Source organism: Panthera pardus, unplaced genomic scaffold (genome assembly GCF_024362965.1).
Source record: "Panthera pardus isolate Hobbes unplaced genomic scaffold, ASM2436296v1 HiC_scaffold_20, whole genome shotgun sequence".
Classification (NCBI taxonomy): Eukaryota; Metazoa; Chordata; class Mammalia; order Carnivora; family Felidae; genus Panthera; species Panthera pardus.
Window position 1 is genome coordinate 57,464,620 of NW_026526766.1, and position 27,632 is coordinate 57,492,251.

A 27,632-nucleotide genomic window follows, 5' to 3' on the forward strand; every position below is an offset into this window, starting at 1 on the left:
TCTCCAGGGCAGTATTTTTCAAACTGTACTCTATAGGACACTAGGACTTCTAAGGAACCCTCTTAGGAGCCTCCTCACGAAGAGACTAATGACTAATAATAATTAATTAGTACTTACTGAGCTTTTAGTTGTGTGCCAAGCACTATGCTAAGTCTTGGCCTGTGTTATCTCATGTGAGCCTCCCAATTGCTCTTTGATTTCAGTACTCTTATGAAGAAGCTGCTGCTCAGAGAGATCACCCAGCTAGTCAGTGACCAAAACAGAATTCACCCCCAGGCCTATCTGACTCCAGAGCCCGTGTACTCCACAGGCAAGGACACAGGTGTGCTCCTTCTCCTCAAGTGTGTGTCTTTAACGGAAGTAAAAGTCAGAGTTTGACGTCATGGAAAGTGAACTGGAGGATGGAAACTACACTGTTGACTAAGCATCGGGAGAGAGCACATTATGAAGTGCCACCCTTTTATATACATACAATGAAATATTACTCAGCCATCAAAAAGATTGGAGTCTTTCCATTTACAATGATGGGGATGGAACTAGAGCATATTATGCTGTGAAATAAGCCAATCAGAGAAAGAAATACCATGAGGTCATTCATATGTGGAATTTTAGAAACCAAAGAGATGAACATAGGGGAAGGAAAAATAAAATAAAAACAGAGAGAGACAAACCATAAGAGACTCTTAACAATAGAGAACAAACTGAGGGTTGCTGGAGGGAGATGGGTGGGAGGTGGGCTAAATGGGTGATGGGCATTAAGGAGGGCACTTGTTGTGGCAAACACTGGGTGTTGTATGTAAGTGATGAGTCACTAAATTCTATTCCTGAAACAAACACTACACTATATGCTAACTAACTTGAATTTAAGTAAAATCTTGGGGGCACCTGGGTAGCTCAGCCATAAGTGTCCAACTCTTTTTTTTTTTTATGTTTATTTATTTTTGAGAGAGAGAGAGACAGAGCACCAGTCGGGGAGGGGCAGAGACAGAGAGGGAAACACAGAATCCGAAACAGGTTCCAGGCTCTGAGCTGTCAACACAGAGCCCAATGCAGGGCTAGAACTCGGGAACGAGGAGATCATAACCCGAGCTGAAGTTGGATGCTTAACCGCCTGAGCCACCCAGGCGCCCCTTAAGTGTCCAACTCTCGATTTCGGCTCAGGTCCTGACCTCGCAGTCATGAGATCCAGCCCGCATTGGGCTCCACACTGGGCATGGAGACTGCTTAAGATTCTCTCTCTCCTCTGTCTCCCTCCTCATCTGCCCCTCCCTAATGCTTGCTCCAAATAAATAAATAAAGTCTTGGAAGAAAAAAAAAAAACACCCTTTGATGCCCTCTCTAAAAGTCTAAGGGTCTTGCTTTCTCACTGCTACTTTAATCATCTTTTGCTTATAGCCCTAACAACTGATATATGACCTTAAAAATTGTGGGGAAAAAAATGCTACTTTTGAGAATGTACTCCCCCACAGCTGTTCACTCTGCTACCCTCATCCCTATCTCCACCCCCATCCCCATCAATCAGAATAGTTCAGCTTTTATATAACTCCTGGTTTTACTCTTCTGTGTGAGATCTTATTAGAAAGAAGGGTGCTTTTGGCTAAAAAGGGACTGCAAGTGTCTGCCCTAGAACAAGTCAGGTATTCCTTTTTTTTTAACTTTATTTTTTTGAGTGAGAGAGAGAGAGAGAGAGTGAGTGGGGTAGGGGCAGAAAGAAAGGGAGAATGAGAATCCCAAGCAGACTCTACGTTGTCAGCGCAGAGCCTGACTCGGACTCGATCTCACAAACCATCTCACAAATCGACCCAGGCACCCCCAGGTATTCATTTTTTAATCCATATTCTACTTAGCCAAAGTGTAGGGTAGGTACCTTGTATCACAGAATATTTCTGAGGGTAAACATTCCTTCCATAGATTTCCACTGATTAAATGCATATTTTTTACAGAAGAACATACTAGTGCCTTTTGGGGCTAAAATCGCATGAGGGACTGAGGTCATACCGTACATGATCAGATGAGGGAGAATGTGATCCACAGAAGGGAGCAAACCAAGTGGTGCTCTTCAAGGACCTAGTCACTCCTGCCAGGGCATCAGGAGAGTCTTTGATTCAAAGATGGCATCAGGGCTGGTTCAGGAAAGTTGAGCAAAGTTCCAGAAGGAGGAGAGGACCATTTGAGGCAGAAGGGACACCCAAAAGGATTCTCAGAGAATAGGGAGCCGTCTAGTTAGACTAGCACATTAGGGGTTTGGAGGGATATGGTGGGAGTTAAATATTAAAATATAAATATTACAGGTTTAACTCCCCTGTTTGTATATTCAGAAGTGATCTTTCGGGCGCCTGGGTGGCTCAGTTGATTAAGCGTCCGACTTCAGCTCAGGTCATGATCTCACAGCCCGTGAGTTCGAGCCCCGCGTCAGGCTCTGTGCTGACAGCTCGGAGCCTGGAGCCTGCTTTGGATTCTGTCTCCCTCTCTCTCTGCCCCTCCCCTGCTCATGTTCTGTCTCTGTCTCAAAAATAAATAAAAACATTAAAAAAAAAAAAGAAGTGATCTTTCAAGAATTTGTTTTAAATTTTTATTTAGGGGCGCCTGGGTGGCTCAGTCAGTTAAGCAGCCGACTTCGGCTCAGGTCATGATCTCATGGTCCGTGAGTTCGAGCCCCGCGTCGGGCTCTGTGCTGACAGCTCAGAGCCTGAAGCCTGTTTGATATTCTGTGTCTCCCTCTCTCTGACCCTCACCGGTTCATGCTCTGTCTCTCTCTGTCTCAAAAATAAATGTTAAAAAAAAAAATTTTAACTATTACATTTTTAATTTATGATTTATTTATAAATGCATGAAATAGATCAACATTTTATGTCTCTTTTTCTCAGGTCATGGGACATCCTTTAACATTGACTGCAATATCTGTTCTTGTTTTGCTGGCAATTTGGTGTGTTCTACCCGCCTGTGCCTCAGTGAGCACAGTTCAGAAGATGACCGTCGCACCTTCACAGGTAAACATGGTCACCCAGAACCTATCCCCAGCAGCCATCATCTCTTTGTACCCATTTCCCTTCAAGGCAGCTTTGATGGTCTTGCCATAACCACAGATGTACCTAGTAAGATAAATACATAATCCGAGAGCAAGGTACTTTTTCTCTCTGGATCTGTTTCCTCCTCTATGAACTGAAGGCATTAAACTAAATGTTTTCTTAGGACCCTTCCAGCTCTAATATTCTTGAATTCCGTGAGTCAGAATGAACAGGGCCCGTGATTGGGATGGTTTTGGTTAAATGGGACTTTTCTATCTGCCAAAATACCTCATCTCCCCCTACCATTTTGTGTGTGTGTGTGTGTGTGTGTGTGTGTGTGTGTGTGTGTGTGTGTGTGTGTGTGTTTTACTGCTAATTTTTTAAAATTAGTTTATTTGTTTATTGTTTAATTTACATTCAAGTTAGTTGGCACATAATGCAACAATGATTTCAGGAGTAATGCCTGCCATTATGTTTTAAAATGTCCATGTATTTTCTAAGTTTATTTCTGTTCTAATGTTTTTCTCATCACCTTCTTCCCTGAACTGCCTTAGCTTACTGGTTCATTAGGTAGAGACCCCTATAAAGCTATAGGTAGAAAAAGAAGAATCCTCCTTCCAATCTAGTGTATAAAATCTAGAATTATGGCATGCCTGGGTGGCTAGTTGGTTGAGCGTCTGACTTCAGCTCAGGTCATGATCTCACGCTCTGTGAGTTGGAGCCCCATGTTGGGCTCTGTGCTGACAGCTCAGAGCCTGGAGCCTGCTTCAGATTCTGTGTCTCCCTTTCTCTCTGCCCCTCCCCTGTTCATGCTCTGTCTCTCTGTCTCAAAAATAAATAAAAACATTTAAAAAAAATTTTTTTTTAATCTAGACTTAGATGTTTGAAGTCTGGCTTAGGGGATTTCTGGAATGTCAAAGGGTAATTAATACCGAAAACAAGACAAAGAAAGATTGTAAACTCTTCATGTAGGCTCCTTCCACTCTCATCTCATTAGGGAAGGGGAAGAACAAGAAAGTAACTTGCAAATTATTGTAATTTTGAGACTTAAGCATTTTTATGAACGTCTTGTTGGGCTGGGACAATATCTGAGTCCCAAGAAATGTGGTACACTTTGTGGCCAGTAAAATCTCCTTAGAATCTGCTAGCTAAACAGTCACTAACTTAATTTACTCCAGAACATGAGGGACTGTGCACTACAGGGAAAAGGGTCCTGCTAGTTGTAAAGTTCATCTTCCAAAAACATTTAGATGTAAATAAGTAAGTAGTCTTCTGTGTAAGTCTTTAGTTCACTCTGCATTCCCACATGGTTTTATGGTCTCTCTAAGCAGAATGAACTGCTCTCATCAAAGCAGAGCAGATAGAGGATAATAATAAGAATAACAATGATGACAATAAAGCATCAAGATTGACACTCAAGGTGGAGAGAGGGTGGGGTGGAGTTAGTCCTGCCTTTACTTCCCCAGCAGTCTGCTGTTCACTTCTTATTTCTGATTTCCTTTTTATTTCCAGTGGGCTGGAGGTACAAGGTTGGCAAATCCCTAATCTATCCTCCTCCCACCCCACTCCATGTGTAACTTAAGTTCAGGGAAAGAAGAATCAACTTGCTGCTGCAATGGCATGAAATGGGGTAAAGGAGGTTACCTGGTTTCTCTTTACCTGGAATCAAAGGTATTCCAGATCTGGAGAAAAGCAGATACCAATAGATACCCAGAGACTGTGCTGTTGCTGTTAACAACTATAGCTGTCTCTCAAGAAAAAAACATCGCTTCTCAGTAGCCTTTTTACTTACTGGAGCATAATCCCAGCAGCATAAAGCATAGGAATGTTAAGAAAGTACTATTCTTGATTGATTACTCATAAAAATTTTTAAGTCTCAAAATTTAAGTAATTTCCCAAGTTACCTTCCTGTTCTTTTGGTATTACCCTTTAACATTTCAGAGATCCCGCAAGCCATACTTTATACATACTTTATACATACTAAATTGAGAGGAGCATTCTTTACTTCTCCTACCTGTAGCTTTTTTTATGTGGGTTTCTACCCCTGGGATCAAGGCCAGGAAACCCTCAATTAGGTGGTAATAAATGGAACAAAGGAAAGCCATTATGCAGACAAATGGCTTTTCAGAGCCTCACCACCTGTAAAAACACTGTCAGGGATTGGAGTGATGCTTTTTCCTGACTCAATTCACAATTCTGTTTTAACTTGAGATCTCCATGTTAATTAGGAAATATGAGGGGCAAGGGAATGTACAAGTGCCCATCAGTGAGTCTGTATCCTCTCCACAGGTCTGCCCTGTAACTGTGCAGATCAGTTTGTCCCCGTGTGTGGGCAGAATGGACGCACTTACCCCAGCGCCTGCATTGCTCGCTGTGTGGGCCTCCAAGACCATCAGTTTGAGTTTGGATCGTGCATCTCAAAGGATCCATGTAATCCTAATCCCTGCCCCAAAAACCAAAGGTAAACTAAATGGCTCCTTATCTTTTTCTTTTTTTTTTTTTTGTAAGTTTTTATTTTAATCCCGCAGTGTTCATCACGTATTTTACCCATCCCCACCCACCCACCTCCCCTCTGATAACCATCAGTTTGTTCTCTATAATTAAGAGTCTGTTTCTTGGTTTGTGTGTGTGTCTCTCTCTCTTTTCCCTTCCTTGTTTGTTTTGTTTCTTAAATTCCACATCTGAGTGAAATCATATAGTATTTGTTTCTCTCCAACTGACTTATTTCACTTATTTAGCATTGTACTCTCTGTCTCCATCCATGTTGTTGCAAGTGGCAAGATTTTATTCTCTTTTATGGCTGAGTAATATTCCATTGTATATATATACCACCTCTTTATCCATTCATCACTTGATGGACATTGGACTGCTTCCATAGTTTGCCTATCGTAAATAATGCTGCTATAAACATAGAGGTACATGTATCCCTTTGAATTAGTGTTTTCATATTTTTTGGGTAAATACCCAGGAGTGCAATTGCTGGATCATAGGGTAGTTCTATTTTTGAAGAACTTCCATATTGTTTTCCAGAGTAACTGCACCAGTTTGCATTCCCACCAGCAGTGCAAGAGGGTTCCTTTTTCTCTGCATGCTCACCAACACCTGTTGTTTCCTGTGTTGTGGTTTTAGCCATTCTGATAGGTGTGAGATGATATCTCAGTGTAGCTTTGATTTGCATTTCCCTGATGATAAGTAATGAGGATCTTTTCATATAGATTGGCCATCTGTACGTCTTATTTAGAGAAATGTCTGTTCATGTCTTTTGCTCATTTTTTAATTGGATTATTTGCTTTTTTGGGGGTGTTGACTTTTATAATTTCTTTATGTATTTTAGATACTAACCCTTTAATCAGATATGTCATTTGCAAAAAACCTTCTCCCACCATGTAGATTCCCTTTTAATTTTGTTGATTGTTTCCTTTGCTGTGCTGAAGCTTTTTATTTTGATGTAGTCCCACTAGTTTATTTTTGTTTTTATTTCCCTTGCCTCAGGGGACCCATCTAGAAAAAAGTTGCTATGGCCAACATCAGAGAAATTACAGCCTGTGCTCTCTTCTAGGATTTTTATGGTTTCAGGTTTCATATTTAAGTCTCTAATCCATTTTGAATTTAGTTTTGTGTATGGTGTAAGAAATGGCCCAGTTTCTTCCTCTGGCATGCTGTCTAGTTTCCCCAAAACCATTTGTTGAAGAGACTGTCTTTTTCCCACTGGATATTCTTTCCTGCATTGTCAAAGATTAATTGACCATATAATTGTGGGTTCATTTCTAGATTTTCTATTCTGTTCAGTTGATCTATGTGTTTATTGTTGTGCCAGTACTATACGGTTTTGATTACTACAGCTTTGTAAAATAATGTGAAGTCTAGAATTATAATGCCTGTGGCTTGGCTTGGCTTTTTCAAGATTGTTTTGGCTATTCGGGGTCCTTTGTGGTTCCAAACAAATTTTAAGATTATTTGTTCTAGTTCTGTGAAAAATGCTATTGATATTTTGACAGAGACTACATTAAATGTGTAGGTTGCCTTGTGATACAGACATTTAAACAATATTTGTTCTTCCAATCCATGAGCATGGAATGTCTTTCCATTTCTTTGTGTCATCTTTAATTTCATGCATCAGTGTTTTATGGTTTTTAGAGTACAGGTCTTTCACCCCTTTGGTTAGGTTTATTCATAGGTATCTTATTATTTTTGGTGCAGTTGTAAATGGAATTGTTTCCTTAATTGCTCTTTGTGCTGCTTCATTATTGGTGTATAGAATTGCAAAAGATATCTGTAGATTGATTTTATGTCTTGTGACTTTACTGAATTCATTTATCAGTTCTAGCAGTTTGTTGGTGGAGTCCTTTGGGTCTTCTATATATAGTGTCATGTCTTCTGCAAATAGTGAAAGTCTTAACTTCTTACTTACTGATTTGAATGCCTTTTATTTCTTTTTGTTGTGTGATTGCTGTGGCTAGGACTTCTAGTACTATGTTGAATAAAAGTAGTGAGAGTAAACATCCTTGTCTTGTTCCTGACCTTAGGGAAAAGGCTCTCAGTTGATCCCCATTGAGGAGGATGTTAGCTGTCAGTTTTGCATATACGATCTTTATTATTTTGAGTTATGTTCCCTCTAAACCTACCTTGTTGAGGGTTTTTATCATCAATGAATGTTGTACGTTGTCAAATTTTTTTTCCTGCATCTGTTGGAATGATCACATGGTTCTTACCCATTCTCTTACTGATGTGATATGTCACATTGATTGATTTGCAAGTATTGCAGCCCAGGAATAAATCCCACTTAATCATGGTATATGATTGTTTTTTTAAATGTATTATTGGATTCAATTTGCTAGCATTTTATTGAGGATTTTTGCATCTGTGTTGATCACACATATTGGCCTGCAGTTCTCTTTTTGTGGTGTCTTTATCTGGTTTTGATATCAGGGTAATGCTGGCCTCAAAGAATGAATTTAGTTTTCCTTCCTTTTCAATTTTTTTGAATAGTTTGAGAAGAAGAGATATTAACTCCTTTTTAAATGTTTAGTAGAATTCGCCTGGTCCTGAACTTTTGTTTGTTGGAAGTTTTTTGATTATTGATTCAGTTTCTTTGCTGATGATCAGTCTGTTCAAATCTTCTATTTCTTCCTATTTTAGTTTTGGTAGGTATGTCTTTCTAGGTTGTCTAATTTGTTGGCATATAGTTTTCTAAAATTCTCTTATAATTGTATTTCTGTGGTGTTTGTTGTTATTTCTCCTCTTTCATTTGTGATTTTATTTATTTGGATCCTTTCCCTTTTTTTTTTTTCTTGATAAGTCTGGCTGGAGTTTTATCAATTTTATTGATTTTTTTTCTAAGAACCAGCTCCTAGTGGCATTAATATGCTTTATTGTTTTTGTTTTGTTTTGTTTATATATCATTTATTTGTGTTCTAATCCTTATTATTTCCTTCCTTCTGCTGGTTTTAGATTTTGTATGTTCTTTTTCTAGCTCTTTTAGGTATAAGGTTAGGTTGTTTATTTGAGATTTTTCTTGCTTCTTGAGATAGGCCTGTATTGCTATAAACTTTCCTCCTAGAACCACTTCTGCTGTATCCCAAAGGTTGTGAACTGTTGTGTTTTCGTTTTCATTTGTTTCCATGTACTTTATTTCTTTTATTTCCTGGTTGACCCATTTACTGTTTAGTAGTATGTTATTTAACCTCCATGTATTTGTGGTCTTTCCAGATTTTTCTTATGGTTGACATCTAGTTTCATAGTGTTGGGCTCAGAAAAGATGCATGGTATGACTTTGATCTTTTTAAATTTTTTGAGGCTTCTTTTGTGCCTTAATATGTGATCTATTCTGGAGAATGTTCCATCTGCACTTGAAAAGATTGTATATTCTGCTGTTTTATTTAGGACGGAATGTTCTCAATATATCTGTTAAATTCATCTGCTCCAGTGTGTCATTCAGAGCCGTTGTTTCCTTGTTGATTTTCTGTTTAGATGATCTGTCCATTAATGTAAGTGGGGTGTTAAAGTCCCCTACTATTATTGTATCATTATCCATTATTACTTGTACATTTATATTAACCATTTTGTGTATCTGGGTGCTTGTATCTGGGTGCTTCCAAGTCGGGTGCATAAATATTTACAATTGTTATAACTTCTTGTTGGATTGTCCCCTTTGTTATTATATAGTGTTCTTCTTTGTCTCTTGTTACAGTCTTTGCTGATACAAGTATTGCTACTCTAGCTTTCTTTTGACATGCATTGGATGATAAATGTTTCTCCATCCCCCCACTTTCAATCTGCAGGTGTCGTTAGGTCTAAAATGAGTCTCTTGTAGGCAGCATATAGATAGGTCTTGTTTTCTTATCCATTCTGTCACCCTGTGTCTTTTGATTGGGCCATTTAGTCCATTTACAGTCAAAGTAATTATTGATAGATATGTATTTATTGCCATTTTATTGCCTGTGTAGTGGTGCTTTCTGGAAATTTTCTCTGATCCTTTCTTGTTTTTCTCTCTTTCATGGTTTGCTGATTTTCTTTAGTGATGTATTTTAATTTTTTTCTTTTTATTCTTTGCATATTTATTAGTGGTTTTGATTTGTGGTTACCATTAGGTTTGTATATAACCCCTTCTGCATATAGCAGTCTATATGAAGTTGATGTTTGTTTAAATTTGAACAAATTCTTTATTCCTCTCCTCCCCACATTTTAGGTGTATGGTATCATATTTATATCATTTTATTTTATGAGTTCCTTGACTGAGTTTTTACAGAAATACTCATTTTTATTGCTCTTGTGTTTCCTATCTTTATAAGCCATTTTGGTCTTTCCTTTTCACTCAAACACTACCCTTAAATAATTATTTCAGGGCTGGTTTAGTTGTCATGAATTTCTTTAGTTTTGTTTGTCTGGGAAGCTCTTTATCTCTCCTTCTATTCTGAATGATAACCTTGCTGGGTAGAGTATTCTAGGCTGCAGGTCTTTCCCATTCAGCACTTTGAATATATCCTTTCTGGCTGGGAAAATTTCTGCTGAAAAATCATCTGATAGCCTTATGGAGTTTCCTTTGTATGTAACTGTCTTCTTTTGTCTTGTGGCTTTTTTAAAACTTAATTTATTTATTTTGAGAGAGAGAGAGAGAGAGAGAGAAGCAGAGAGAGAGGGAGAAAGAGAATCCCAAGCAGGCTCTGCACTGTCAGCACAGAACCTGACATAGGGCTCAATCCCACAACCTTGGGATCATGACCTGAGCCAACCAAGAGTCGTATGCTCAACCAGCTGAGCCACCCAGGTGCTCCAATATTTTTTTCTTTATCACCATATCTTGCCATTTTAATTACAATATATCTTGGTGTGGATCTTTCTGTTGATTTTGTTGGGGGTTCTCTGTGCCTCCTGGATCTGGATATCTGTTTCCTTCCCCAGATTAGAGAAATTTTCAGCTATTGTTTCTTCAAATAAATTCTCTGCCCACTTTTTCTCTCTTCTTCTTTGGGATTCCTATAATACAAATACTATTACATTTGATGGAATCACTGAATTCCCTAGGTCTATTTTCATTTTGCATAATTCTTTTTTCTCTCTTTTGTTTAGCTTGATTACTTTCCATTACTCTGTCTTCTAGATCATTAATTCATTCCTCTGCTTCTTCCAACCTGCTGTTCATTCCACCATGCATGTTTTTTGTTTCATTTATTGAGCCCTTTATCTCTACTATGTTATTCCTTATCTCTGTGTTAAGGGTCTCACTGATGTCTTCCACTCTTTTCTCAATTCTAATGAGTATCCACATGATCATGCTGTAAATTCTCCATCAGCATGTTACTTCTATCTGTTGTACTTCAATCTCTGGCCATGCCCGTGTCCTGTTCTTTCATTTGGGATAAATTCATCTGTCTTCTCATGTTGTCTAAGTCTCTATGCCTGTTTCTGGGTGTTAGGAAAGTTAGCTATGTCTCCTGTTCTTAAGGATGGTGGCTTTATGGAGAGGTCCTGTAGTGCCCTGCAGTATAATGTCCCCTATTCTCCAGGACCTGCTTCTGGGAGTGTCTCCAATGTGTGCTGCATGTGCTCTGCTGTTTTATCCTGGCTACTTTATCCTTCAGGCCAGTTGTATGCAGAGGCTCTTTGCCTGTTGTGGGCACTGTTTGGTCCTGGTCTGAAAGTGGGGCATTTTAACTAGCTGTGCTCTCGTCTGTTTGTGAAATGAGACATATTGCCACTGCTACTGGAACCAAGTCTCTGCAAAATTCCCACATGGGAAGATGCATCGTGAGCAGGGCTTTGGGCCAGTCTTCTGCAGGAGGGGGCCCACCACACTGGGACTCAGGCAAGTGTGACTGGGAAGGATGATTCCACCAGAGCATGATGGGGCAGGGCTTGGTGTAAGCAAGTTAAGTTGCAGGTGTTGGTGCTGCATTGGTTCCCAAAGGTGGTCCTGTGCTTATGTTGAGGGGTGGGGGAGGAAAATGGCACCTGTGAATTCCTTTTTTCATGGAGATTCCTCCATGAAATGCTGTCTCTCTGGGACATACTCTGAGATGAGTGAATAACCTCCCTACTGTGTGCTCCGGGTGCTCTTCGGTTTGCTGTTTCCATGCTGTCTGTCCATAGGCTTTTTGCCCTCCTTTTCTTCCAGAACAGCCCCAATGTCCTCTGAACTCTCCCAGAACCAACCACACTAACCTTTAAAACTCCAGGCTTTAAGCCACACTGGTTGCAAGACCTCATGAAATTTGAGCCCTCTCATTTTCCAAGCCAATTGCTGCAGGGATTTGTCTTCCCCAAGCACTCCCCTGTGTGCTAGTTTGTTTCTCACCTTTCTCTGTGACCATGGCTGCCACAGGTCCACAATCTATTTCTCTCCCAAGCTGTGTCTGAGTGGTAGGATATATTCAACATGCTGAACTGGAAAAAATATGCAGCCAAAAAGTCTTTATTCAGGAAGGCTGTCATTCAAAATAGAAGTGGAGATAAAGAGTTTCCAAGACAAACAAAAATTAAAGGGGTTCATGACCACTAAACCAGCCCTGCAAGAAATTTTAAGGGGGGACTCTCTGAGAGGAGAAAAGATGAAACAAAACAAAAAAAGACGAAAAGCAGCAAAGACTAGAAAGGACCAGAGAACACCACCAGAAATTCCAACTCTACAGGCAGCACAATGGCAATAAATTCATATCTTTCAGTACTCACTCTAAATGTCAATGGACTAAATGCCCCAATTAAAAGATATAAAGGGGCGCCTGGGTGGCTCAGTCGGTTGAGCGTCCGACTTCAGCTCAGGTCATGATCTCGCAGTCCGTGAGTTCGAGACCCGCGTCGGGCTCTGGGCTGACCGCTCAGAGCCTGGAGCCTGTTTTGGATTCTGTGTCTCCCTCTCTCTCTGCCCCTCCCCCGTTCATGCTGTCTCTCTCTGTCTCAAAAATAAATAAATGTTAAAAAAAAAATTAAAAAAAAAGATATAGGGTAACAGAATGGATAAGATAACAAGATCCATCTATTTGCTGTTTACAAGAGACCTATTTTAGACCTAAAGATACCTTCAGATTGAAAGTAAGGGGATGGAGAACCATATACCATGTTAATGGATACCAAAAGAAAGCCGGAGTAGCCATACTTATATCAGACAATCTAGATTTTAAAATAGACTGTAGCAAGAGATGAAAAAGAGCATTATATCATAATTAAGGGGTCTATCCACCAAGAAGATCTAACAATTATAAACATTTGTGTTCCAAATATAGAGGCACCCAAATATATAAATCAATTAATCACAAACATAAAGAAACTCATTGATACTAATGCCATAATAGTAGGGGACTTCAACACCCCACTTATAGCAATGGACAGATCATCTAAACAGAAAGTCAACAAGGAAACAATGGCTTTGAATGACACACTGGACCAGATGGACTTAACAGATATATTCAGAACATTTCATCCTAGAGCAGCAGAATACATATTCTTCTAGAGTGCACATAGAACATTCTCCCGAGTAGATCACATACTAGGATGCAAATCAGCCCTCAACAAGTATAAAAAGATCGAGATCATACTGTGCATATTTTCAGACCACAACACTATGAAACTCTAAATCAACCCCAAGAAAAAATTTGGAAAGACAATGAACACTTGGAAATTAAAGAACATCCTACTAAAGAATGAATGGGTTAACCAAGAAGTTGAAGAGGAAGTTAAGAAGTACATGGAAGCCAGTGAAAATGATAACACCACAGCCCAAAACCTCTGGGATGCAACAAAGATGGTCATAAGAGGGAAGTATATAGCAACCCAGGCCTTCCTAAAGAAGGAAGAAAGGTCTCAGATACACAACCTAACCTTACACCTTAAAGAGCTGGGAAAAGAACAGCAAATAAATCCCAAAACCAGCAGAAGAATAAAGATTAGAGCAGAAATCAATGCCGTCAAAATAAAAAAACAGTAGAACAGATCAATGAAACCGGGAGTTGTTTCTTTAAAAAGATTAACAAAATTGATAAACCCCTAGCCAGTTTGATCAAAAAGAAAAAGGAAAGGACCCAAATAAATAAAATCAAGAATGAAAGAGGAGAGATCACAACCAACACTGCAGAAATACAAACAATAATGAGAGAATATTATAAGCAATTATATGCCAATAAATTGGGCAATCTGGAAGAAACGGACAAATTTCTAGAAACATATAAACTACGAAAACTTAAACAGGAAGAAATAGAAAATTTGAACAGACCCATAACCAGTAAAGAAATTGAATTAATAATTTTAAAAACCTCCCCAAAAACAAGAGTCCAGGGCTGAAAGTCTTTCCAGGGGAATTCTACCAAACATTTAAAGAAGAGTTAGCACCTATTCTTTTTAAGCTGTTCCAAAAAAAAAAAAAAAGGAAGGAAAACTTCCAAATTCATTCTATGAGGCCAGCATTACCTTGATTCCAAAACCAGACAAATATCCCACTAAAAAGGATAACTATAGACCAATTTCCATGATGAACATGGATGCAAAAATTCTCAAGATACTAGCCAACTGGATCCAACAATACATTAAAGAAATCATTCACCACGACCAAGTGGGATTTATACCTGGGATGCAAGGGCAGTCAGTGCAAAAACAATCAATGTGATACATCACATCAATAAAAGGAAGGACAAGAACCACATGATCCTCTCAATAGGTGCAGAGAAAGCATTTGACAAAATACAGCATCTTTTCTTAATAAAAACCCTCAAGAAAGTAGGGATAGAAGGATCATACCTCAAGATCATAAAAACCATCTATGAAAGACCCACAACTAATATCATCCTCAATGGGGAAAAACAGAGAGCTTCCCCCTAAGGTCAGAAACATGACAGGGATGTCCACTCTACCACTGTTATTCAATATAGTATTGGAAGTCTTAGCCTCAGCAATCAGACAACACAAAGAAATAAAACACATCCAAATCGGCACAGATGACATGATAGTCTATATGGAAAACCCAAATGTTTCCACCAAAAAACTGCGAGAACTGATCCATGAATTCAGCAAAGTTGCAGGATATAAAATCAATGCACAGAAATCAGTTGCATTTCTATTCACCAATAATGAAGCAGCAGAGAGAAATCGAAGAATCGATCCCATTTACAATTGCACCAAAAACCAAAAAAAGCCTAGGAATAAAACTAACCAAAGGGGTGAAAAATCTATACACTGAAAACTATAGAAAGCTTATGAAAGAAATTAAAGAAGACACACAAAAAAATGGAAAAATATTCTATGCTCATGGATTAGAACAAATATTGTTAGAATGTCAATACTACACAAAGCAATCTACATATTCAATGCAATCCCTATCAAAATAACACCCGCAATCTTCACAGAGCTAGAACAAACAATCCTAAAATTTGTATGGAACCAGAAAATACCCCGAATAGCCTAAGCAATCCTGAAAAAGAAAACCAAAGCTGGAGGCATCACAATTCCAGACTTCAATATGTATTACAAAGCTGTAATCATCAAAACAGTATGATACTGGCACAAAAACAGACACTCAGATCAATGGAACAGAATAGAGAATTGAGAAATTGACCCACAAACATATGGCCATCTAATCTTTGACAAAGCAGGAAAGAATATCCAATGGAATAAAGACAGTCTCTTCAGCAAATGGTGTTGGGAAAACCGGAGAGCGACATGCAGAAGAATGAACCTGGACCACTTTCTTACACCATACACAAAAATAAACTCAAAATGGATGAAAGACCTAAATGTAAGACACGAATCCATCAAAATCCTCAAGGAGAAAGCAGGCAAAAACCTCTTTGACCTCAGCTGCAGCAACTTCTTACTCAACATGTCTCCAGAGGCAAGGGAAACAAAAGCAAAAATGAGCTATTGGAGCCTCATCAAGATAAAAAGCTTCTGCAAGGCAAAGGAAACAATCAGCAAAACTAAGAGGCAACTGATGGAATGGGAGAAGATATTTGCAAATGACATATCAGATAAAGGGGTAAATATCCAAAATCTATAAAGAACTTACCAAACTCAACAGCCAAAAAACAAATAATCCAGTGACAAAACGGGCAAAAGACATGAATAGACACTTTTCCAAAGAAGACATCCAGATGACTAACAGACACATGAAAAAATGCTCAACATCACTCATTATCAGGGAGATACAAATCAAAACCACAATGAGATACCACCTCACACCAGTCAGAATGGCTAAAATTAACAACTCAGGCAACAGATGTTGGTGAGGATGCAGAGAAAGAGGAACCCTTTTGTACTGTGGGTGGGAATGCAAACTGGTGCATCCACTCTGGAAAACAGTATGGAGGTTCCTCAAGAAGTTACAAATAGAACGACCCTACGATCCAGCAATTGCACTACTAGGTATTTATCCAAAGGATACAGGTATGCTGTTTTAAAGGGGCATGTGTACCCCAGTGTTTATAGCAGCTCTATCAACAATAGCCAAAGTATGGAAAGAGCCCAAACGTTCCTCAACAGATGAATGGATAAAAAATATGTGGTATGTGGGGCACCTGGGTGACTCGGTTGAGCGTCCAACTTCAGCTCAGGTAATGATTTCATGGTTTGCGAGTTCGAGCCCCACGTCAGGCTCTGTGCTAACTGCTCGGAGCCTGGAGCCTGCCTCAGATTCTGTGTCTCCCTCGCTCTCTGCCCCTCCCCCACTTGTACTCTGTCTCTGTCTCTCTCTCTCTCAAAAATAAATTTTAAAAAAAATTTTAAAAAAAGATGTGGTATGTACATACAACGGAGTATTACTCAGCCATCAAAAAGAATGAAATCTTGCCATTTGCAACAATGGATGAAACTGGAGGGTATTATGCTAAGCAAAATTAGTCAATCAGAGAAAGACAAATATCATATGATTTCATTCATATGTGGAATTTAAGATACAAAACAGATGAATCTAAGGGAAGAGAATCAAAAATAGTATGAAAACAGGGAGGGGGACAAAACCTAAGAGACTCTTAAATATGGAGAACAAACTGAGGGTTGCTGAAGGGGTTATGGGTGGGAAGATGTGCTAAATGGGCAAGGGGTGTTAAGAAAGACACTTGGGATGAGCACTGGATGTTATATGTAGGGGATGAATCACTGGATTCTACTCCTGAAATCATTATTGCACTCTATGCTAACTAACTTGAATGTAAATTTAAAAATACATACATACATATATACATACATACATACATACATACATACATACATACATACATACATAAAGATGGGGAGATTGCCAGCAGGGTTGACAGTGGAAGAAAGGTGGTGTTGGTGAAGGCAGAGAGAACAGCAGGAGCAAAGATCTTGGCTGCTAGAAATGAGGAAATAGCGTGGTATCTCCTGGGAGCTATAGCAGTTCTGTAAGACTAAAATGGAAAGTGCGAGGCACGGAATGGTAGCAGACAAGACGAGAGAAATGAATGTATTTTTATTATTAGCTGTTTGTGCCTGATAGTAATGGAAATTTCCTCCCACTTATCTACCTCCATTTTAGGGATTGGACATGAGAAATCTCTGGAAATGCAACTTCAGTATTGTGTGAAGTTATTTTTGTAGGGGCTCCTTTCTCTGCAGGTTCCTCATGAGCTCAGAGTATAGTTGACCTAGCCTTGATGATGGATTTCTGTATGTGGTGGCCATAGGGCAAGGGTCCTGCTGACTCTCTTAGGTTTAAGCCTCTAGAAAAGGAGTTTTCACTGGCTGCCTTGGAGACCAGAACAGAACACACATTTTCCTTGTGAAGGATTTTATGGAGAATAAACAATTTCTTCTCCATCCTAAAAACCCTGATGCAGTATAGAGGGAGGGGAAAATTCTCACATATGTTAAAAGAAATGGCAAAGAGAATTGGTCACCCATCTGGCAAAGTTTATACCATGAAAACTAAGCCCAAAAAGTTCCTACGGAAAGAAGACAGGGTACTGGGCGTAAGGAATAAGAAATAAGCTGATAGGATAAGATAGTTGTATTGGGAGGTGACTTGAGGGTTGTTTTGGTGTTTGTTCATTTTCCTCTATTTGTTAACCCCTTTGAATAGGGCTGTTTTGCTTTTATAATGAAACAAAATCTCAAAATGGAAAGGTCTTGCTGGGTATAATACAAAACCAATGTAAAAAGAATAGATTGAAAAATGCAGCTACATGAAAATGAAAATTTTCTGCATAGTAACAAATTACAAATTGGAAGGAATATTGTGGGAAATCAAATAGCTCTGTCCTGGTTAAGGAGACTATAGGGAACACATTACATGCTTTCTGGCCCTGCTGAAAACAGTGGACCAGTATCCAGTTAATGTGTATATAGGGATTGGGCCCTGCCTATTCTCATGAATTCCTTAGACCATGTTATCTATTGAATATCTTATCTTGTTTTCCGCTCTGCTTTTTTTTTTTTCCATCTGCTCTTTTGTAGTCTTGGGAATGCCTTGTTTTGCTTTTTTGCATGCTTTCTATACTTTCTTACTGGCACGTAGCCACTGACACATTGTGCAATGTTTTCCCTATAATGTATGCCTAATAAATACAGGAACTTGAGAGCAGCTGGGGGTGACTTCCCTTAGCCTCCCTCTCACCTCTCTTGACTGGTGGAGTCTTGAATAATCCTTTCTGCCGTCCTCAGCTTTGCTGGACAAAGCCAAAGCCAAACCCACAATTGGTGACCCCAATGTGATAAGCCGAACCCACAGAATATCACAGAGAAAAGGGCTGATTTCCTTATAATATAAAGAGTTCCTACAAATCATCATGTAAAAGAACAACAACCTAATATAAAAATGGGCAAAAATCAAAAACCTAATAGAAAAATGGACCAAGGATATAAACAGAAAAATACAAATAGTTATTAAACACTTGAAAAGAGGCTTTTATTGGAGTAATTCTAGCTAGTGTATACAAACCCAAAAATATCAGTACTTTAACATAGTAGAAATTCAAATACAATCCATTTGGATGTTCAGCAGGTGGCTTTCCACATAGTGATTCAGAAATTTAAGTTCCTTCCATCTAGTGATGCCCAGCTCCTGCAGACTCATAGTCCTCCTCCATATCTTCTCTATCTGGCCAGCAATTAAGAGAAGGAAGATGGTGAAGGTTGCTCTTGAGAAGCTTTTCTAGACCAGGTTTAGAAGGAACATTCATCTCTACTTCCAGACACGTTCCACTGTCTAGAACTCAATCACTTGGCCACAATTACTGCCAGGGAGACTGGGAAATATAATCTAGATGTGTGCCCAAGAAGAAAATTAAATGAATTTGATGAGCATCCAATCAATCTACCATGATGCTTAACCTTTCTCATATTAAGGGAAATGTAAATTAAAGGTACAATTATGCACCATTTTCCATCTATCAGATTGGCAAAGATAAAAAGTTTGATAACATAATATAAGGAAACAGGCACTCCCATACAAGAAGGGGGTTGAAGGGAGGGTTGGTACATCCTCTGTGGAGGGCAGTTTGACCAAGCCTATCAAAATCTTAAATGCAGATACTCTTGAATCAGCATATATAAATGCTTCTACTTACCTAAAGGATCTCTGCAATTAATAAACAAGAAATTGATAATATCATTTGTCTCTGGGGAAGGGTTCAGGTGGCTGGGATATAAGAGTAGGAGGCAGACTAATTTTTTCACTGCGTACAATTTTGTATCTTTTCAGTTTCACCATGGGCTCGAATTATCTATTCAAAAAATAATTGTTAAAGAACACAAAGTTGTATTCATTCATCAAATGTCTACTGATGTACCAGGCATCTTTCTAAACACTAGGGCACAACACTAAGCAAGACAAAGTACCTGCCCTGGTCATGTGTAATTTAGCCCCTGGATTTTCAGCTTTTCCGCTGATCCTATTTTTCAGTACTCAAAATCCTTCCTTCCAAAACTACCAAATGTCTCCTCATAGTCTTGGTTCTCATCCCTTCCATGTTAATAGATAATGAAGTTCTAAGTATGCTTTTCCATTATTTCTTTTCAAATGTCTTAAATTTCCAAAGAGCCATATCATGCTGTGCCTTCCGACTTTAAATCCCATCGGAAAAGGTGACCACAGGCAGTAGTAGTGATGATGGTGGTGGTCATTTCAGAGCAGTCGGCTTCTCGTTGAAAAGAGCAGAGGCAGTTTCCTTGGAAATAAAATGATGCTAGCCGCTATTCTCTTCTCCTTTTATTTTGCAGACTAACATTTGTATATCCTGTTATTTCAAATGCCCAGTGAAAGGTGAACATTTTAATAGGCCTTCTTATAGAAAGCTATAAATGACCTGTGTAGAAACGAAATAGCAGAAAAGTCTAAAGAAGAGCCACCATCCCCAACCCCTCTGAAGACGTTCAGGAATTGAGAATGAAGCAGGGTCCTGAGGTTACCAGGAAAACCCAGCTTCGTGGGGTAGCAATCTGTCTGTGATCTGCAACCAGCGAGCGGCAGGGCCTCAGCCTGTAAGCACAGAAGCCTGACTTTTTCAATACACACTGTGAAGCCTTCTCTTAAGACAGACTCCTATGTATTAGCGAGCTGAAGATTAAACCCCAGAAAATGCTTCATTTAGTATTGACTAAAAGGCCTCTAGCATCGGATGCCACCCCACCTGATGGCCTCCTATCGTGACACTTCAACCCCTGCGACCTTGACTCTCGCCCTCAGAGTCACCTCCCCTGTCCCCCAGCACTGTAATCTCTAGCACCACACCTTTGCTTGTATGGCCCCCTTGGCCTGGCACGCCTGTGTGACCCTCCTTATCCTCCACGTGGCGGCCAGGACACCCCCTCCTCCCCGTGCTTTCTCTTGGCTCCTGAATCAGAATGACTCATTCCCACGAGCATTTTGTGTGTCATTTACTAGCTTACTTCATATGCCTGCTTGACCCTCCCGCTCTACATACGCTCTTGGGGGCAGAGGCTGTTTCTGATTCCTCTCCTGCTTTCTCCCCACCCTCTTGTGCCTTGTCAATGCCGTAGTGGCCTCACCATCTCCCCTACCAGCCTTGGCCCACGGTGCCGCACTGGTGTTTTTCAGATGCATACCCAAACCACAAGTCTGCCTGACAACGTTTGATAAATTTGGATGTAGCCAACACGAGTGTTTGCCGAGACAGCTTACCTGTGACCAGGTTCGCGATCCTGTTTGTGACACACACCACATGGAACACAGCAGTCTCTGCGCCTTGTACCAGAGGGGGCAAAGCCTCTTATACAAAGGCCCGTGCCAGGTACAGTTGTTTGGCTGACAAACCCAAGTACACTGAGCTTAAAACCGGTTTATGATCTTTTACAGATGAAGCAGCAGTAAGATCACTTGGGGGTCTACTGTGAATCCTGTCAAATCCAGAGAATTAAGATGAACCATCCCAAGTTGGGTTGTTTCTGCTAACTCTGGCGTCTCCCTTGCTAGTGTACCGACCTTTGTGCATCTAGTGCCCAGGCAAGGATAGAGCGGCTTCCTGCCACCGCCATTAGGAAAAGAATGTGACGTTACACACCCCTGGCGAGCGGTAGCACCACTGTCACTTCCCACAGTTCCGCGGGCCCTCGTTAGAGGACGGCCGGGAAGTTTGTGAGTTAAGACCTCCAAGAAGAGAGTCCTTTCCCACTCTTTCCGCCAGAGTCCCACTCACACTACTGAAGAGTGAGTGAAAATTTCTTGAAGAACTTAATGTCTTTTTACATCGGTTTATCTTTCAGCCTTGTCGGGTTCATGTAAAAAAAAAACACCCCCAAGGACAACTCCACTGAAGCATCCCACACGCCCCACATCCCCCACCCACAGCTGGCTGGCACCTGACGACAGGGTTGCTTCTCTTGCTTCTCATTTCCTGGTCTTCGCTGGCAGGAAAATGCCTTTGCCTTGTCCCCCTAGGCCCGTTTTCCCTCAGAGCTTGTGTTCCAAGGGCACTGATGCCTTCTATTCTGAATTCCCAGTCTTCTCTTCCTACTTGTTCCCTCTTCCTGGCTACAAGTTTTGTCTTACTTATTCCTAACCTACCTGATGGATCCTGGGCCTCTGCCCCACTGATCTCTCCACTCTTCCCTCTACTTATCCCATACCCGGCAGGAAATGATAAGGCTTCTGAATGTGCATGAAGATTGATCTTGTTTTCTTCAAACAGGCACTTCTGGAATCACAGAAGTCTGGAATGGAGGGGGGCGGCATCTTATATCAGGTCACATGGAATGAGCACCCAAGTCCCAGAAAGGCTGAGAAAAGTAATCATTTCAGTTGATCTTGGGACAGCCCTATTGACCCCTCCCCCAAGCCAAAGTTTAGCCAACTTTAGGAGCTTAATTAAGAGGGTCCAGGAATTTATACCTGTGTCTCTTCCCCTTCCTATTCTGTGCTCTTGGTTAGAAAAAATGCACCATACAGGTTTCTAGGCTAAATGCGCTTTGTTTGTCGTCAGCCCTTCTGCAGAGCCACAGAGCCCGTCTGCGGGCACAATGGCGAGACCTATAGTAGCGTGTGTGCTGCCTACTCGGACCGTGTGGCTGTTGATTACTATGGGCCCTGCCAGGCCGTCGGGGTCCTCTCAGAGTACAGTTCTGTCGCTGAGTGTGCTGCTGTGAAGTGTCCCTCACTCTCTGCAACTGAGTGCAAACCCATCATCCCACCCGGTAGGCTGGCAGTGCTTGGGGTGGGGCAGGGGTGGGATTGGGAAGGCTTACTTAGCACCTCTAGAGAGTGAGTCACTCAGAAGAGAGTTGACTCGTTTATTTAAATTTTTCAAAAAGTCTTGGCTCTACCTGATGCTGAATAGATGCATTACTCTGAGTCCACCTTAATAAAAAGCTGTAGATTACCTTAGATGTCGTCTTGTCCATTGGATTGAAAACAACATGGTAGGAGTGCCTGGCTGGCTCAGTCAGAACATGTGACTCTTGATCTCAGAGATTACTTAAATAAAAAGTAAATAAACTTGGGGCATCGGGGTGGCTCATTCACTTAAGCCTCCAGTTTTGGCTCAGGTCATGATCTCATGGTCTGTGAGTTCAGGCCCCATGTTGGGCTCTGTGCTGACAGCTCAGAGCCTGGAGCCTGCTTCGGATTCTGTGTTTCCCTCTCTCTGTCCCTCTCCCGCTCACACTCTGTCTCTCTTTCTCTCTTAAAAATAGATAAGCATTAAAATTTTTTTTAATAAGTAAACTTTTATAAATAAATAAATAAAGCAATATGGCAAACTTTTTCAGGCAAAATCCTACCAAACACCAATATATAAATAGAAAAGGCAATATTTAATTACTAAAATTATGATTATGTATTCAAATGCATAAATTTACTCATAAAGTTAATAAAGAATTAGTAATTAATGAATATAGAATAAATAATGAATGAATGAGTAATTGAAGTAGTTTCAATGAACACAAACATTTGAAACTGGGAGAAATATAAGATTGTGGTCTTAAATTGGCCTTGGCATCATAATTTAATTGTTTTAGTTGCATATAATCGAGAAAGTCTGTTTCATACAGACCGTTACAAGTGGTAACAGTTTTCTTAAACTACTTACCTTACAGTGTCATACTTTCCACTTAAACAGAGGTAGCAGGAAAGACTTTATACCATGTCTGCATGGAACAGGTTAATCTGGAGTCTAACAAGTTCATTCCTCCATCCTTGGATTCATCAAATATTTCTTGAGCTTCCACTGTGTGCCAGAGACTCGTCTAGGCACTGGGACACAGCCGTGAGCAAAACAAAGCCTCTTCCCTCTTGGAAACCATGTTCTGATATCTTGTTATAATTTTTAACTGCTTCAAATAATTTTTAAAATTAAATTTGAATCAAAAACTCATGGAATCCCTAAAACACCTGCTCCCTTGTTTTGTAGACAGGAAATCAAAGGCCCAGGAGAGCCCTTTCCCAGGATCACACTGAGTTTTGAGGCAGAGCAGGGTCCAGGCCCCACATCTCTTGAAGGGCCAGCTCTCTCTGCTGTCTTGTATCATAACTGCCTCACCCTGAGAAGTGGTAAAGGATGAAAGCAGGGTGGAGGAAGGATTCGGGTAAACGTATAGATAGTAAGACCGGGTTGGTCAGGGAACATATCTAAACGTACAGTCACCAGGAAGGACAGCTACAACTCTCCTAGCACAAAATGAAGGGTGGGTAATTTCACCAACTACTTTGAATTCTCATTTTCTAATTCTGAACACACGTAAAATGGTTTTTGTTATACAGGTGCTTGTTGCCCATTATGTGCTGGAATGTTAAGAGTTTTATTTGACAAAGAAAAACTGGATACTATTGCTAAGGTAAATTGCTTTCTGTGCCAGATACTGTTGAAACCGTATTGATAAGCCTCTCAGTAATGCCATAGAGGAGAATGTGTCGTCCCGTTTATAGAAAAAGAAAGTGATTCACGGAAAAGCAACTTGCTCAGGGCTGTGCAGCTCATCACCAGTAGAACTAGGCTGTCTGGCACCCGATCCCGTGCTCCTTTCATCTGCACCCTGGCTGTTTGGTGACCTTGCTCTACATGTCACAGTTGGCCTGAGCCTTCCTTAGAAAAGCCTTCCCCTGCTTGCACCGTATGCAGAGATAGGGCTGGAGGCAGAACCAAGCAGCCAGAGACTGGCAGAGGCCCGGTGGTTTGAAGGCCGCCTGCCTGCTCAGTCCCCATTCCTCCTGAGGGTGCTTCCGGAGTGTGCCACCTTCCCGTGGTGGTTTTGCCCTTTTCCCTTTCCTGCACCATTGCTGCTGATCCACTTTTGTGGACACAGGGCTCCCACCTGCCACTCCCTGGAAATTAATCCCCACTTGGATTCAAACACTTGTGTTTTTACAGGAAGACTTTAATCATTTTCCTGTGGCCCCTAATTCAGAACAGTCGCTTAAAAGGGGGTGGTGGGGGGCTTCTGGTGAGAGTGTTAATCTTAGCTACAAAGCTCAGCAGTCAGACAGAAGCCCTTTGGAATGGACCCTGGAGATTTAGAATTCAGCCAGCAGGGCCCCTACTGAGTTGAGGCCCCACACTTAGGGGTTCCAGTAGGCAAGGTAGCAAGGTAACCTAGGCAGCAATAAGGAATTCCTCTTTTATTCAGGTAATAGAAATTTTTTCTCTTTGCAGGTAACAAACAAAAAGCCAATAACGGTTCTGGAAATACTACAGAAAATCCGTATGCACGTGTCTGTCCCACAGTGTGACGTATTTGGATACTTCAGCATTGAATCAGAAATTGTGATCCTGATCATTCCTGTTGATCATTATCCGAAAGCTTTGCAGGTGTGTTCAGCATGCTTTGTGCAGCCTCCTTGTCACTTTCACATTTGGAGGGCTTTGTGGGGTAGGGAATGGAGGCATTTGGAAAGTTAGGCAGGGCAGGAAGGAGAAAAGCAAGGCAGCCTCTGAAGGACAGAACCGTACCGGTGAGCGTTTTCCCGGTGGCTGAGGCCGAGCACACATTCGACGGCTGAACGTGAAGGAGTGGGAGAGCGGAGAGGCCGAGAGGCCGTGGCCCAGAGCGTGCAGACGTGGAAGGCGTCTGCTTACACACAGAGCAGGCAGCCGAGGCCCAGGGAGGGAAGGGGCTGACACGGGTCACGCAGTGACACCGCCAGAGTAGACACCTGTCTCCTCAGGGCTGTGCTCCTACTGGGGAGGAGGACCCACCAGGACTAGTCTAATGGACCCCATTTTTCTTCCTCAGACTCTAGAGGTGAGCCTCACCCACTGGGGCCAAGTGTTGGCATCAGAACAGTGGGAGCTCAAGTGAAGGGGGTGAATACAAGCAGTTTGTAAACTGCCACAGTCAGGAAGTTTAGTAAAGCCTGATTGCTTTCCTCCGGGCTGGGTAAGGAAGCACTGAACGTCCCTTCCCTATGACGGTGTCTAACCATGTAAAGATGGTATCTAAATGTGGACAAGTGGTGAACAGGATTGTGGGAAGAGTAAGGGCAGTGGCATTGTGGATCATTTCTGCTAATTTCCATTGACGCTGTTACTATTTGTGTAATAAAGTAAGACTATATTAAAATGTGACTTTGGCCAAGAAAAGAAGGACAGAGAAAGAACATATTCTCTATGTTGGGATCTATTTGGATTTTGTCTGACTTGACCTTTTCCTAGGTTCTGTGGTTTTAGATTTTTAAAAATCTGATTATCCTCTCCCAGATTGAGGCCTGCAATAAAGAAGCAGAGAAGATCGAATCCCTCATCAACTCCGACAGCCCCACTCTGGCATCCCACGTCCCTCTCTCTGCCCTCATCATTTCCCAGGTACAGGTCTCGAACAGTGTGCCATCAGCTGGCATCGAGGCCAGAGCCCCCTGTCCCCCCTTCCTCCTCCTCAGCCTGGGCCCTGCCTTGCACATGGTCTGGACACGTAACTGACTGCCCGTGAAAAGTGCAAAATGTTCCTCCCTCGAGTTTTTCTACATTGTGAGGGACATGCAGGACTGCTGGTTTCTAGTTGAATAGTGGCCAAGTAAAAGCACTTCTCACCTCTATTCACCACACAGTATTTTTTTGAATCTGCCAATATTAGGGTTTTTGTTTTGTTCTTACAAATGTTAAAATATGTCCTTCCAAATACTAATGAGAAGAGGATGTCTTCTTTTGGTGGATTCCTGCCTTACAGTTTGCTCCTTAGATGGGTCCCCCCCACTCTCGAACAAATCTGATATCACTGGTAAGTGACGTGATCACTTTTTAGAAAGGTAACTCACTTTACTATAAGCTTCGTGTCTGGAAACTTCATTTCAGAGGTCCTTTAAGTATTAAGGTGCCCCTAGGGTATGTGTGCTTGTTTACAGATAATTACCTGCTCTGTCTAGAAGCCAGGGGTCGCAGTGAAGAGACTATTAGAGTATGAAACAAAGAGAAAGCATCTTTGGAATTATCATATACATCATCAGGCAAATTTAATTTACAGAAGTTTACTTCAGGAACCCATCTATTGTGTTAAGCAGAGCAAGCTATGGAAATGGCATTCACGTGGCACGTTGTAAGCAATAGGCTCAGTGGTTACTAACGTGCGTGTGACTTTTGTGAAAGGGAGAAGTGATATCACATCAAAGCATATTGCATTATGCATTTTTATATTAACCAGATGTATATTCTTCGGTATTCATCCGAGTTAAACTTAGAGTTTTTAAACATCAATCTTTAAACCGATTGCTGCTACTTATATACTTGCCAAAAAGTGAAATAATTAGTAGTTCGTGTAAATAATACGTGATATTTTTATTTTATTATGAAGAAGGTAAATAGCCATATTTGTAAAGTGACAATCATGTGTGTTAACCCAGTACTTTCCGTTCATGAAGACACATTGCTTTTTGTGATATGCACAGTGTGGATAAGTGTTCTGTCTGACTTTCTTTTTTTGATATAGAATTATAAAGAGTTGTGGTTTAAATATTTAAAAATGTCAATCTAAGTATTAAAATGTCTGCATGTTGTCTGAGAAGTTGAATACTTTGAATGTGTTTCACAGTTTGAAATAAGCTATTCAGTGTAATACTTCTTGTTTGTATGCACCTAAACTTAGATTTTACATGAAGTATTTTTTTCAGTGTTATATGTACCCTTTGAAATATATAGGGCTATGCTCATTATACCAAAATATTGTTTAAAAGTGGGCACTTAAAGCTTTCAGAATATCTCAGTGCTGATGTAGCGTGTTTGTTGCAATTGCTTTTTCTATATAAATGTCTTCAATGCAATATACTGGAAAGCTTTTCTATTTTAATAAAAATAATTTTATATGATTATGTGTACTTCCAAGCAGTGTGAACATTTAAAGCGAAACTGCCGATCACTCTTGGGTGAGCTATGCCCTTTGCTCTGAAAGAAGAAGTTATAGGAGTTTTATTACTCCAAGCCAAGGGCCCTGGGAAAACGAGGCAGCTGGAACAGAGCTGGTCAGATCAGACCCAGGCAGGACCAGAGGGCATACTGTGGCAGGAAGTCAAGTACAAAAACCCCAGCTTTAGGAGCTCCTGGGTGGTGCAGTCGGTTAAGCGTTTGACTCTTGATTTTGACTCATGATCTCACAGTTGGTGAGATCGAGCCCCAAGTCGGGCTCTGTGCTGACAGCATGAAGACTGGTTGGGATCCTCTCTCTCCCTCCTTCTCTCTCTCTCTCTCTGCCCCTCCCCCCCCTTTCAGAATAAACAAATAAACGTAAAAAACAAAAACAAAGACCCCA

The 27,632-nt window shown here is 40.8% G+C and overlaps 1 protein-coding gene across 3 annotated transcripts in view; it reads left to right on the top strand.

The window, feature by feature from the left end:
* RECK (reversion inducing cysteine rich protein with kazal motifs) overlaps positions 1–27,192 on the top strand; it is an 80,181-nt gene extending 52,989 nt beyond the window's left edge. For all 3 annotated transcript variants that reach the window (XM_019454515.2, XM_019454514.2, XM_019454516.2), the window contains 7 exons: positions 2,868–2,990; positions 5,298–5,469; positions 20,506–20,698; positions 21,887–22,097; positions 23,662–23,735; positions 24,551–24,706; positions 25,595–27,192. In XM_019454515.2, coding sequence (XP_019310060.1) covers positions 2,868–2,990; positions 5,298–5,469; positions 20,506–20,698; positions 21,887–22,097; positions 23,662–23,735; positions 24,551–24,706; positions 25,595–25,813 — 1,148 coding nt within the window. In that variant the 3' untranslated portion in view covers positions 25,814–27,192. The remainder of the gene's footprint in view (positions 1–2,867; positions 2,991–5,297; positions 5,470–20,505; positions 20,699–21,886; positions 22,098–23,661; positions 23,736–24,550; positions 24,707–25,594) is intronic.
* The last annotated feature ends 440 nt before the right edge of the window (positions 27,193–27,632 follow it).